At 41.0% G+C, this 14,027-nt stretch overlaps 1 protein-coding gene across 1 annotated transcript in view; it reads right to left on the bottom strand.

The window, feature by feature from the left end:
- Nucleotides 1–14,027, bottom strand: part of LOC139210506 (contactin-associated protein-like 4) — a 58,226-nt gene that overhangs the window by 11,603 nt on the left and 32,596 nt on the right. Inside the window, exons 6-18 of the mRNA XM_070840508.1 lie at nt 13,779–13,954; nt 13,508–13,654; nt 12,036–12,303; nt 11,377–11,526; nt 11,116–11,287; nt 8,394–8,500; nt 7,387–7,506; nt 6,959–7,159; nt 6,084–6,246; nt 5,469–5,596; nt 5,088–5,258; nt 3,006–3,224; nt 540–779 (exon numbers count right to left, since the gene is read on the bottom strand). Coding sequence (XP_070696609.1) covers nt 540–779; nt 3,006–3,224; nt 5,088–5,258; nt 5,469–5,596; nt 6,084–6,246; nt 6,959–7,159; nt 7,387–7,506; nt 8,394–8,500; nt 11,116–11,287; nt 11,377–11,526; nt 12,036–12,303; nt 13,508–13,654; nt 13,779–13,954 — 2,262 coding nt within the window. The remainder of the gene's footprint in view (nt 1–539; nt 780–3,005; nt 3,225–5,087; nt 5,259–5,468; nt 5,597–6,083; nt 6,247–6,958; nt 7,160–7,386; nt 7,507–8,393; nt 8,501–11,115; nt 11,288–11,376; nt 11,527–12,035; nt 12,304–13,507; nt 13,655–13,778; nt 13,955–14,027) is intronic.

The following is a 14,027-nucleotide window of genomic DNA, read 5'->3' on the forward strand; positions in this document are numbered from 1 at the left end:
CCCCCAAACTTTGGGGAAATGCCAATAAAATTCTGCAGAAGAACTTGAAAAGCTTAAGAGTTGGAACTGAGACAGTATCCTGTGTATGTGATACAATCAGACAGAGAAAGGTGAAGTAAATTACAGAAAGGGGGAGTGGTTCTCCTCTTTTGGACATTTTTAAACATAGGTACCTTGAATTTGTACAGCACATGGTAAAGTCACAATATCCCCAAACAGCTCAACAGTTGACTGGCTGATTTTTGGATTCAGGTGCATGATAGGAAAACCAGCATGTGTTTACATCTAACTGAAGCTAAGACAAATTATAGCTATAGCTGCATTTCATCATTGCTTAGATGTATCACTTTGTTGCGAGTTAACTGAGCTCTGAACTACAACTCGTATGGCTTTTCTTAGACTTCACAAAGATGTCTAAGCCCTGAGGACAAATGCATTTATCTTTATCCTGTTTCTTCAGTTGTCTTGTTAATCATTTGGCCACTATTTGCACACAGCTTATCTTGCAGTGTGTCTCCAAGGTGACAGAGCCCATGTACCTCTATCGCAGAAAGCTCCAGTGTAAGCAGAAGAACCGCAGTCGCAGGAAAAGCTGCTGGGTCTCTCCACACAGTGACCCTGGTTCTGGCAGAGTGAGCCGTAGCTGCTGCAGTGGCCTGGACAACCCGCCTGAACTCCGGGGGTGATCTTCGCTCTCTCCGCCAGGTCCAGGGTGACGCCATTCAGCTGCAGAGAGCGAATACAACCCCGAAAGCCTTTCTGCCTGGACGCAGTTCCTCCTGAAGACACACATGGAAAAGATAAACTGCTGAAATGAATTTTGTCTGTTTTCCATTTTTTTTCTTAACTCTTATATTTCTTTGCAGGCTACACAGACAGAATCATCTTTGTTGCTTTTTAATAGTTTTTAAGGACGTCACATATTGCTCATTTATCTAATCAATGGTCTATCTAACTAATTTTCAGCCACCTTACAATACTTTCTGCTCCAGAATTAAATTGAAGAGTATTTGGAAAAGAGCTAACAACATTTTCTTCTTTGAACAATGTAAGTGTAAAACCAGTGGCAATATTCTTTTAGGTGTGGGTTACAGCAGCTCATTATAGGACTATACCTGTGGTTTTGAATGTTTTAGCAAGTAGTATATAGCAAGGTCTCATGCTTTCTAATGTATTTTTCAAACTTTTTTAACTGCAGACATGATGTTCTCTACGATGGATTATGGATTATGCATGTTTCATCATACAGAAATGATCGAAAAGCAAACCATGTCATCCCTGGGATCAAACTGAGGAGCAACACTGACTGATATCTGATTTTCACATTAACAGCTGAAAATACTCCGCACCTCCAGAAACAAAGATTTGTCACCAGCCTCATACTGAATTTCTGAATGATGAGGTGATGAAAAGCAGTGAAATACAAACTGGCAGGTGAAAAATTTGAGGAGTTGACTTACTGGCTGTCTGTTTGCCAGACGAGCACCATGCTGATTGTTGATATCTGGAACGTTGGCGAGCTGTCAATCTGTCTGACAGTCTGCTTGTCCCACCTGGCTCGCTGACTGTGACGGGAAAACATTTTTTCCTCTTCTAGGGTGGAATTTATACTCCAAAAGTTATTGTTTTCTGACTTCTCACTTTACAACCTCCAACTGTCCTCAGAGTTCAGGCTCTGCAACATTATAATTGTCTCAGAGTGCCAAACTGGCAAACTCAAGACTGTTATGATGAGATAAACAGCCTTTCAGCGCTGCAGAGTTGATGAGGTTCATATCAGGGCCCGGAGTTTCATCAGGGGCTGTCAGGAAAGAACTACCTTAGCTAATGGACTGGGTTCAAACACTGCACCAAGGTTACTACAAGGAAACTGACCACTACAAACACAACTTGGTGAGGATTTTCTGCCAATCTATTACATAAAAAACTTACTTTCACATACTCAGCCTTTATACCTTACATTGCTATGGTTTAGGAACAAGGATTGTCATATAGATTGATGTCACTTAAATCTGTCAGTTTCAGTGTGGATCAATAACCAGACTGCACTGCAATATGTCCCCTGTATAGTGTGAACTAGGATGGGAAGCAGAGCTTTAGTGCTGGGTTTTGCTGAAGGGTTTAGTTTCTGTCACTATCTCCTTTCTACAGGAGGAGCAGAGGAGACAAAGACATAAAACCGCCAGCCTCCCTGGGGTCAATGAAAATGTGCCGTGCAAGTAATTTTTTGTGTGGTGAGCGTGTGAAAGAGAGAAGGGTACAGAGTGAGTAAAAGAAGGAAAGTGAGAGGAAGGCAGAGATAGAGAATACTGGAACAGTTCAAGAGGTGCTGAGGTATAGAAGAAGAGAGCCACTAACACCAGGAAGGAAATGTGGAAATCCACTGCTGCTGATATGCATATGCAGAAAATAAGCAACTATAATCAGACCAGGTTACATTTGAAAAGAGTACTTAGAGTTTAGTTACATTGTCAAGGATTATTTGATTAGATTTTTTGATTACATCTTAAACTATGGTAATTTTGAAATTCCCATATTAACTTTTCTTTCATCAAAGCTACTAACTCATTAAGAGCACATCTATAATAAGGTTTTTTTTTAGACAAGTGAGGAAAAAAGGAGCAGTGATGAATCAAGATGAAAGGTTCAAGTAGCAGCAGCCTCTCCAAAACCGCCCACCAATCCTAACAACAATATCTCCATCCTTTACAAAAAAAAACTAACCTAACTTTCAAATGCGCAATATACAAAATGTATTTAATTTGCAGTGAAACTATTTTAAGATGTTTAAAGATAAAATTTTTTTTTTGTGGAATTCAAATTTTTATGGATTTTTTGTATAAGGTGAAAAATTTTATATGTAAAAACAACAAAAAGAAGTATTTAAATTATATTTTCCAATACTTATTTTTGTAATCCAGTGCATTATGTTACCAATACAAAAATTGCCATGTAATTTATATTCAGTATTTTCAGAAGTAATCTGACAAACCACTTGCACGCACCTATAAATAACTGGCTGTTGAGCTGCAGGTGGATGTGCCCGTCAGCAGGAGCCTCCTGCGTGGCAGCAGGAAGCTCGTCGAGGCGAAGCGACGCCTCTTTAACGTTACGCTCAGCTCGAATGCGATGCCACCTGTTGTCATTCAAAGGGAGACCAGCCTTCACATGAACCTCCAACGGGCCATTACCCACGTCAAAGGAGAAGAGGACCTCAGTGGAGGCTACGTCAGAGGAGGAAGAAAATCAGGACTTACTGTACATATTTAACAATCCATAGCACCCATTAATCTTGTTCTCTGTATCTCCCGGCAGCCTGTTCTTCACTTGTTCCCTTTGTATAGGCCTCAACACACAAATGCAAAGGTGTTTACACACACTCCTGTCCCATTTCCTGAAGGGTATGATTCAGTTGTTGCAGCTGTTGTTCTTATCATCCCCTAATTTATCATTGGGTTTATCTACATGTGTAAAGCAAAATCTACAGTGCTTATTTTTCAAAGAGATAAGCAAAGCCAGTAGACACATTGACACATGAGCTCTACTGGAGCTGGATATGACTGATGTATTTACACTAAAGCGATGTATCACTAAAGCGATGCAAACACAAACCGACACCAACCAAACTCACAAGGATATCACACTAAAGAGCAGTTGTCATGGCAACCAGTTGCAATGACTTCTGGACACCCACACTGCTGTGGTTGTGACCATCAGCTACAAAGATAAAACACTATGTAAGCTAATCTTAAAAACCGCAAGGAGACAAAACTCTTTGATATAAAGATCAGCTACATTCAGTGTGTTTTCGTGTACAATTAACCGCATTTAATGCAGAAATCTGCATAGCTAAACTTCTGTTGGATATATGGAGGGAAATTTGTATCAGTTTTGGTGGAAAATGTACGTATCATAAAAAAGATTTACAACTATGTATGATGATTAAGGAGTAAGTTATGGTATGCATATTACAATCTACAAACATATATTAAATGATATGTAATTTGTAACACATTATATGTTTCCCACTGCGTAATTCCACACAAATGTACTAAAAACCTGGGAATCAACATCAACATTTCTGGATCAAAGGCTGTGAAGAGTCTCAAAATCCAATGAACACATGTCAACTTGAAGTTGGAAATATATATATGTATACTACATTTACTACAAATACTGACATTTGTCTGACTGAGATTTGCACAAGTTGAGTTGTATTATTTTGTAAAATTGGAAAATGCATTTGTGAACACCAGGAATTGCTCACAAGTCTTCGTACATATTTGTAAATCTTGTTTTTATTTGTGGATTATAAAACACACATGAAACGCACAGCACTGAGCACTGTCCATGTGGGACTGACTGATCATCATTATAACAGTTTGTCTTTGTATATTTATATCCAAAGTCTGACCCAAAGACCCAAAGTCATGAATTCAGAAATATGCATGTAATAGCCTCCCAGTGAGTCCAAAAGCTGCAGCTTCATGTATCACTATCAAACACGCTGCTATTGATTCAAGGGGACAGAACTGACCAATTCAGTTGCAGCTGTAACCTGGACTTCCTGCATAACATAGTGTCATTTGTGCATATAACATATAGTATTATATAATTATCATAAAGACTTACACTACCTTATGTTTCTGTCAAGGCCAGCTAGAATGGCAGATCAAAGCAATACAACTCTTTATTAAGAGCTGCTGTTGTCATAAAGTACAGCTACAAGAGCACCGACTATGATAACTAACATAAAGTGGTACAGTGCAATGACATTTCAACACCAATACGCTACAATGTTACAGAAAACTAAACTCCGGTAGTTCTAAAAGAAATGTATTGCAGTGGGCTAGAACAATGGCACTGCAGTGATTTCCCATAGGAGGTCAACTAAATGCCGGTGTTGCTGGAAAAGCATACTTTTAGCGTTAAAAAAACTCCAATGGAGTTTCATGCAGGACCGTCACCTCCAGCTGAGATAAATCCAGAGGAAACTTTAACTCCCAGGATGATCCTTCCTGCTCAAGTTGTACTCACATCTAAGTGAAGTGCGGATTAAACATCTCACCTGAAAAGGTTTTACTTACAGTTGAGTTCGATTCGAATGAAGTCTTTGATGCCCAAGTTTTCCAGGAAGACACCAGAGGATGAAGTGGTTTTAAACAGGAAGGAGATGTCTGCGCTCAGCTCCCCGTGAAATGTGGGAAAGTGGAGGTATGACGTCTCCTTGTCAAAAAATGCAGCATTCCAGACATTTTCTGCAAATTTATGCAAAATTATACATCATAGTCTTGAAACTATAATTGTAGACTGCAGAACAGAGTCTGCAAGTCTGCTTTGGCAACACATATATTCTTCATTATTCAAATGTTCCTAACGCTTGGTCAGCATTGTCCCGTGACTTGACACACAGGGGTTATTTTTTTTTAAATTACAAGGTGGCACTGAGGGCTGTAGACTGGACTTACTGTCTCCGTGACAACGGAGATGCCCCACCCTGTAGGCGCTTTCTGAGCCAGGTCTCTGGACGTCACCCAGCACCAAAGATCTGACAGGGAGGGTCTCCTTAAGGGTCAGCAGGCCTTCATCATTAGCCCTGGAAGGTAGGGAAAGGACAAAGCAGAAGAAGAAGAAGAAGGAGCAGAAGAAGAAGAAGAAGAAGAAGAAGCTGAAGCTGAATCTAAGACTACAAAGGGGAAAGTAAAACTTTTATCACTATCAAAAGAAGACGCATAAGAAAGAGAAGACGGAGCACAAGAGGTAGTTTGTTGTTATCATCAATGACAAGAGAGAACGAAAAAGGAGGAGAGGAGATGATCAGGGAGTAAAATGAAAATTTCATTTCATTTCATTATTCATTTTTTCCACCAGAAATGGAGTGAAAAAAAATGAAGCAACATGGAGGGATCCATCGCAATGAACTTACATAACTAATATTTTATATGGTTACTGAATGTACTGAGCTTTGTGAACGTGACCATTAAGATACACCACCTGCTGCCAGTCCATTTGACTTATTATCCTACAGTACTGTGAAAAATCACTGTCTTGTGTTCTTGTAGATACAAGTAAATATACCGTACCATTCAGTGCGGTCAGCATCACAGTTGCAGTGGTGTTTGGGGTCCACACAGTTCTCCTGCAGGCCGCAGGCACACTGCTGGCTGCCTGGTGGAGCCCCTGCCCAATAAGTCTGCACCTGTCCAGCACCCAGACCTCCTACCCACCAGCTGAGTGGAGGGCCATCTGCAACACACAAATACACTCATTTTGTCACTTATCAGGACACTGTATTTACTTACATTGGAGACCTTTCCAATACCTGCAACATACCTGATATCCACATTAACACTAGCCCTAATCTAAGCCTAGAATGTAATGGTTAAGGATCACCATCGGACATTTTTAAGACATATAGAAATACTCTGCATGGAATTATAATGTGTCTAATTAAGTTTATAAGTTTATTAAGTTTATATCTATGACAGTAGGCTAAACAACAGAAATACTTCTCTCTATGAGGCAATACAGTTACAGAGCAATAAACATCCTTCATGACGCTAGAATGTATCTATTACTGTCGTACTAGACTGCATTCAGCTAGTAGCACCAACTTAACCAGAGTGTAAATAAGCATTAATCATCATTAAATATCACAGGTGTGTGCCATAGACTTTGTACTGCATTTCTCCCAGGATTGACAGACATGCAATAGATGTTGTGTGTACAGACAGTATGGTGACAAAATACAACTGTTTTAAAGGTGGCCACTACCCATCATGTGTAAAATCAATGGAATGGACACCTCAAATTAAGCACAATTTGTATAGTAGATTGCCTCATCAACAACACAAATTTGTTTTTCTTGAGCCAACTTTCACCCTCGCAGATCCCACTTATTTTGAAAAGTTTTAAATAATCTATATGATGTCACAGAAACAAAACCAGCCATACTCACCAGGTGTGTTGAGGAGCCGTGACTTCTTGCAGTGGTAGGTCAGTTCCTGTTCGCAGTGGTCCGATTGGCTAATGATGGCGGCCAACTGCTCCTCCTCAGATGTATATTCAAAGTGAACCTTGTGCTGATTATTTCCGGGTGACGGTTGGACCCTGGTCAGCTCAGTGTTGTTGTGTTGGATCACCATCCAGGTTTTGTCCTCTGATGGCAAGAAACAGACAAATAGAAAGCATGTGTTTTTCATTTTTCATTTCTATTTGTGTGTGGACTGAACCCTTAATCTGCTTTACTCAGCAGGACTGAGTGATAGAGGCAGGATGAAAGAGAGAGGAGGGTGTAGAGTGAGGGACGGGGGTGGGGGGGACTGGACATGAGGGTGCGTGCATGGTGTGTTTTGATGTGTGTGTTGTGATGTGTGTGTCAGCTACCTGTCATGTTGCAGTATATTAGCTGTGGTCTGATGGACCCACTGCCATCCACATCAATGTAATAATACCCCGACGTGTTGCCTTTGTGTTTATACGCCTCACAGGACTGCTCGTATATCGCTGAGGAGACAGATCATCATCATCATCATCATCATCATCATCATCATCACCATCATCATCATCATCGTCATCAGCACAGTCATTTATGTGTATGTATTCCTTACATTTGCATACTATATGTTGAAACGCTGCATAGGAACTTCAGTATTTTGTTCACAATAAACATCAAGACAACTTTGTACTGATTAAACAAACAAGGTATAACGTGTTAATTAGAAGTTACCTTTGTACTGAAGTAGGCTTATTGTTTTGCCTGTTTCCAGTCTTTATGCTAAGATAATCCAACCCACTGATGGCAGTAGCTTCATATTTAATGGATACATGTGAGAGTGGTATTAATCTTTTTATCAAACAAAAAGAAAGCAATAAATGTAGCTCCCAAAATATCTAACGATTCCTGAAACTGAAGTCTTGATACAAGATACAGGCAGATTTTGGCGTGCAAACAAAGCTACTAAAGATGTCTGTGACTGATATTAAATGGTTTGGATCTTCTAAATAAATCTCCCTGGAAGAAAACCACAAGTACATACAAACTCAAAAGGATTGGACGGTGAAGAGGCAAAGAACAAAAGCTTTGTGGCTGAAATTTGAGTACAGCTTTTTATGGAAGAGCTATATAACATTCTTCCACATTTGTTCCTCTTTAACCATTCTCGCTCTCTTCATTGTCCTCCCTCCGTTTCTCTCACACAGTGACGTAAAGAGGTTTGAGCTCAGCCTGACCTTCTGCCACAGCAATGTCTACAGGGACCTCAGGTTAGAAGCAGCAGGTTGTCTCATTACAGGAAACATATGAACATGACTGCAAACATACACATGTACACACACAGAGTCCATACAGTGTGTGTGCGACCTTTAAACAACAAAGAGCGTCGTGCCCTTACAGCTGTGACAGGTGGCTCCGCTGTAGCCGGTGCTGGAGCAGTTACAATGGAAGGTGCTCCATGATTGACTGCAGCTGCCTCCGTGTTCACAATGACTCTGAGAGCACCTAATACACACAGAGAGACAGAGATAATTTGAATGTTGTGTTAATGTCCATATTGGATTTCAAATATATCGAATTATTTTACATCACAGTTCATATTTGCATATTTGTATGTTTTTGTTGCTATCCATGTGTTCATTGTTATTAATATTCTGTACTGGTTTGGAAATAATTTTTGATCTGTCATGCTAATAAAATAGATGGACTATATGTGTATTGGGCATTTCTTTCTTTCTCTCCTGTCTTTTTGACCACTCAAAGCGTTCATACAGAAGCAATCTAAGTCGGAGGAGACTACCTCTGGAGAAGGGTGGAGTTCAGTGTCTTGCCCAAGAAGAACATGCGGACAATCCAATTGTTGGACAACACGCTCACCTCTGAGCTCTACAGCCGCGCCTATAAAGCTTATTTGATTCTGATTTTGAATTTAACAGAAAAAGATATATTTTATCCCAATACCCCCCTGAATCTTTCCCTGTGTTGTAGAGGCTCATTTTCAGTGTCTAACTAGTGCTTGTGCTTGCAACATTAGAGTTCCAGTATGTGGCACAAAGGCATGATTTTACTTTCACCGTGGTTCTTTCTTTGTTAATTATAATAGAATTACAAAATAATGTCATTCTTATCTGTCAGTCAGGGCTTCTAAGGATTCTCTCTGACAATCAACACTTGTAAATGATTGGTACACTTGATTGTATGAATATGAGATTGATTAGGCAAATGTAGACAAGAGGAATAAATCGTTCCTTGTTCCTTTTTTTGTTCTGTCTTGCTTCTCTCCATTCCCTCCATAGGGAGGTCATGGTGTGCAGTCATGGTTGTGTTGGAACATGGTCCCCAAGAGTTCATATGTGTAACTGCATGTGTGTGAAGCATATGTACTATTGGATCAAAGATTTGTTGATATTGCTTTCAGGTAATTATTCTTTTATTTTTTTTTACTGCAGGAGCAGCTGTTTTTTCTGTTGATCAGCAGTGAGTTTGTGGGAGCTCTGCAAAGATTTCTCTGACTGGAAAACAATCCTGCAGTGACTTTGTTGGCCATGGACAGCTTTATTAAATAGTGGATAGTATATCTGGAAACGGGGGAGAAAGAAAGGAGATGGCATGTACCAGAGGGCCAGGGGCTGGAATCGAACCCGAAACACATTTTTGCAAAATCTGCCTGACCTGGGCTGAGGGTGGTGAGCAAAACAAGGAAGAGAGGAGAAGACAGGAGGGGGAGCGCAAAATCCAGGAAGGAGAATTTAATTTTAGAGTTGAAGTCAAACGAGAGGAAGGAGGGAGGGAGCAACAAAGGTGGGGATGAATGGAGCCCGACTCGGTAAACATACTTGGAAGGGGAAATGAGGTCAGTGAATTGTGACTGCAGAGAGACTGAGAGGGAGAGAGAGAGAGAGACGCATGTATTTTTAAACTTTTAGTCAGTGGGAAATTCACTGTTAGAAAAAGCCTTACTCAGCAGGCTTGTCAGATGTTAAAGTTTGCTTTTTAGCACCAATTCCTTTGCTTTTGCTTTCCATTTATCTAAAAGTAAGTTGGGATGGAGGCAGGTGTGGTGCTTTGTATTTACACCACTACTCTGAGCTTTTAAATATCTGCATTATAAATTCTGGCTGGCCATTGTTGTCTTGCTTATCTGCAAATATTCATATCCTGCAAAACATGTGTCTCTTTCCAGAGCTGCAAAGTCAGTCTACTGATAAATTCAGTGTGCATATGACCAGTCAAGCAACACTTATTTCAGGAAAGAACAGTGTGGGTTGGAGGTGAGGGGTTGGAGAAGGGCAATCAATTTTTCAACTTGACATTTTATTGAAACAAAAGCTGCTCTGAGGATAATATGTATGTCATATACCAGTGAGCTGTAATGATCTGGAAAAAGGTCTAATGTCATGTTCTGAGATCAATGTGTTATTGCTCAGACACAACACAACATTAAACTGACACAGCGGAGCTTGACTTGACATTTTGCGCAATAGAACAGACAGAGAAAAAAGGCATATTAGAGGCCACTGTTTCTCCAGTATTTAATGATACAGAAATGTCTAGAATATTGATTCTGTCCAACAGTGCTCATGGATTTTTTTCACGGTACAATATCTATGTTGGTTCAACAGAGTTTTAGTCCCTTGCATGTGTATTCTCACAAGAGGTCAATACTGTGAATCGAAAGCAAGGCACCAGGATTTTTGTAAATTGTGTTTAAATTTACGTTAAGCTGCAACTGTCATCCAACTGCCTATGTATATCTACAATGCACAGAGGGAGGAAGCTGCACCTCATATGATGCTAGAAAAATAACTGGATTGTCTTGGCTAACATTGAGGCTGGAACCCTCTGTATACAATCCACTGCTGTCTAGTAATCCAAATGTAACCCTATTTCACAGGATCGGAGAATCACAGAGCCTCCAGAAAAACATTGACAGAGAAAGAAACAGGGACAAAAAAAATCTAAAATTTTAACACTATTGGATCCTCTTTTTTGACATCTGGTATTATATAGAACAATATGTGCCAAACAAGTCTTTCTAACCAAACAAATTTAGAACTTAGCATAACATTATTAGCTCCCTTGGATAAATATCATCAAACAAATGGTGCTTTTAGTCTGACCTGTCGATGATGCCACACATGTCGATCTGCAGGTGACTGTAGTTTCCCATCAGCCTTCGCTGCACCATGATCAAGTCCACCAATTGGTTGTCCACAGTCAGCAGACGCATGCAGCCCTGAAAAGTCTTGAAGGGGTTCATACACTCCTGGCTGCTCCCTTCAGCAGGGCAACCTGCACAGGAGAGGAAACGACGTCAGTCAGCCAGTCAAACACAGCATGACGCTTGTTTACACGTGTTCATTTGTTTTTCACTCTCTTACCACCAAAGAAAAGTTGACTTCCTGTAGAAACTAGAAACGAGGGACTGGCGTGAGCTGAGTCTCCTTCCTCTCCGTCCACGGCGACAGTTAGATGTCCTCGTCTGGAGATCAGTTCCACAGAGTGCCACTGACCGTCATTCAGAGCTGAACCTGAGAGAGAGCGCACACGCACGCGCACACACACACACACACACACGCACACGTGCACACGTGCACACGTGCACACGCACACACACACACACACACACACAGATACAGTACAAAGGCACTGACTACATCACACAGATGTCAGAGGTCAGGCTCAGCTTGAAAACAATGTCTGTGGGAGCTGATAAGGATTCAGTATCTGGCTCAAACACTCAAACATCAAGATGGGTCGATGGATGTTTCTGGTCTTCTGGCCTGCTGGCACTCACAGTCAGGCATTTTATTTCATAGTTTCTGTTACTGGAAATTTGTGAAAATTCGTTTTTGTGTGTCCTGTCAGCTCTGTGACTTTTAATGGATATATAAAGTAACCTTTGTATAGTAGCAAATGTTGACTTACTACTAAAAAGGCAGGTCAGTTTCTGCTCTGTTGAGTGTGTGTTGTAAATTTTTGAATCAAAGGGAGACACTTGAGGTGAAGAAATTAGTTGGAAGTTTGGGGTAATGCAGACCTGCACTGAGCTCCAGCGGCGCCCTGCCAGACTTGTGAATCTGTAGATGGAGCCTGGCTTTGCCCAAGTACAGCCAGACCACACCCTCTTGCTTTGGGAGATCAAAGGTCAGCAGCAGCCCTGCCTTGTTCCACGTCCGAAATTGAAGCCCCACCAACGTGCCCACTGATGACGGTTCTGTCACCCCTGGCAACCAGAGGAAGCTCTGGATTGCGGTGAATGTCACGGCAACAAAAACAGGTTCAGCACAAGTAAAGGTCACATTGCCCTGAGATAGGTGAAGAAAAAGAGGGAAAAAGATATGAAGGGAGAGAAATTATTACAGCAAGAGAAGGGAAACATGGTAACGGACGAGTATGAATTAATTTCTGAGGCTGCGTGGCGGTGCCCTGATGCACAGAGATCTCATCAGAAATTTGCCCTAAAGAGCACAAGTGTATTACCATAATGATAAAAGCTGAGCTTAGAATAAGCACAGACAGACCAAACTGAAAGCATCAATCTCACCCAACAGCATTCTAAGGTCATGGAAGAAGTATGGGGTGGCAGAGAGAGTGAGAGACAGAAAAAGAGAGGAAGAGAGGAATGAAGGTGCAATTATGGGAGCAATTGGTCATCTCTGTATGCAGGCTCATAGAAGTGTTAATCTGAGATCTGAGAAGTGTTAATTGCAGTAAGTCCACTGCCAGGGCACCAAAGGTGATATGTTACATCACAAGATCCCCATTTTCAGTGGAGTATGCAACACACAGACACTTGATCAAGTCTAACAGCTATTTGTGGGGTAGTTAAAGTGATGTATAGTGATGCAGACTGAAGAGGAGGCTGCCGTAGAGAATCAGCTGCGTTGTGCATTTGGCTTAACACAATCCGCAAACACACGCACGTATGCGTACACTCAAACACACACACGGACACACAAACACACTGATTATTATGGATTAAGACAGTATTTGAAATAGTTCAAATTAGCCCCACATTTACCAGCTGTAACAGTGAAATGATGCGTACACATTAATGCATCAATAACTATAATCCATTAATATAATATATTATTATTCCTAAATGGGCAATCCATCATAATGTGTATTTGTTATCATCGTTAAAATATACTTCTATATAATAAAACTATTTCTACATGGTGGTATTGCTGCCTTCGACATGTCTGTGGTGCAAAAGCTGCTCAACACCCAAAACACTGTGTTTTTTCAAAGCATACATGTGTTCTTGGACTCAAACAGTTGGACCCAAATCCATATGAACCTCTTTTCTGACCAAAGTTATTATTTATGCTCCTTAAAATGCCCTCAAATAGATGAGATACACCAGTGGATCCAACTGAAGGCCCCCTTGGAATCCACCAAACAACACTGCTATTATGTCTAAGTATGCACATGTGGTAATATAAACACACACACACACACACTTTTCACAAATACGTTATTGTGTGGGGCCATTGTGAGCCAGTTTACCTTCACAGTGACCCGCTGGTTGTTTTGTTTAGCGAGGCCTACCAGGTTCACGTCGTTGTAAACAAGGTTTTCCAAACAGCCGTGAAAATTTCTGTTTGACACGACCAACCTCCGAGAGCCAAGACCCTGGTCTGCTCCCACACTCATCTGTACAGAGAAAAACGAGCACACAGACAAACACGTACAAAAGAATGAAGGTGAAAAGATAAAATTTGGCCAACTGTGACTGAAGTGGGTGTTTTTCTGTTTGTGTTCACATATACAAACACACCTGGTCATGGTCCCAGTGGGTGAATCTTGGTGGGATCTGCACCCACAGTGTGCTTTTGTCCACGGTGAGGTTGAGGTGAGTGCTGTGATGCTCCACTGCGACGTGATGCCAGTGTTGGTCGTCTAACAGGCTGCCCAGGGACACAAGATGCTGGCTGTCGGGAGAAGAGCTCCTGCCTGAAGAGCAGGAGGAAAATAAAGAGTGAGATGAAGGTGTGTGATGGTAGAGAAATGAGAGGATGAATATTGA

This window comes from Pempheris klunzingeri, chromosome 12 (assembly GCF_042242105.1).
Source record: "Pempheris klunzingeri isolate RE-2024b chromosome 12, fPemKlu1.hap1, whole genome shotgun sequence".
Lineage (NCBI taxonomy): Eukaryota > Metazoa > Chordata > Actinopteri > Acropomatiformes > Pempheridae > Pempheris > Pempheris klunzingeri.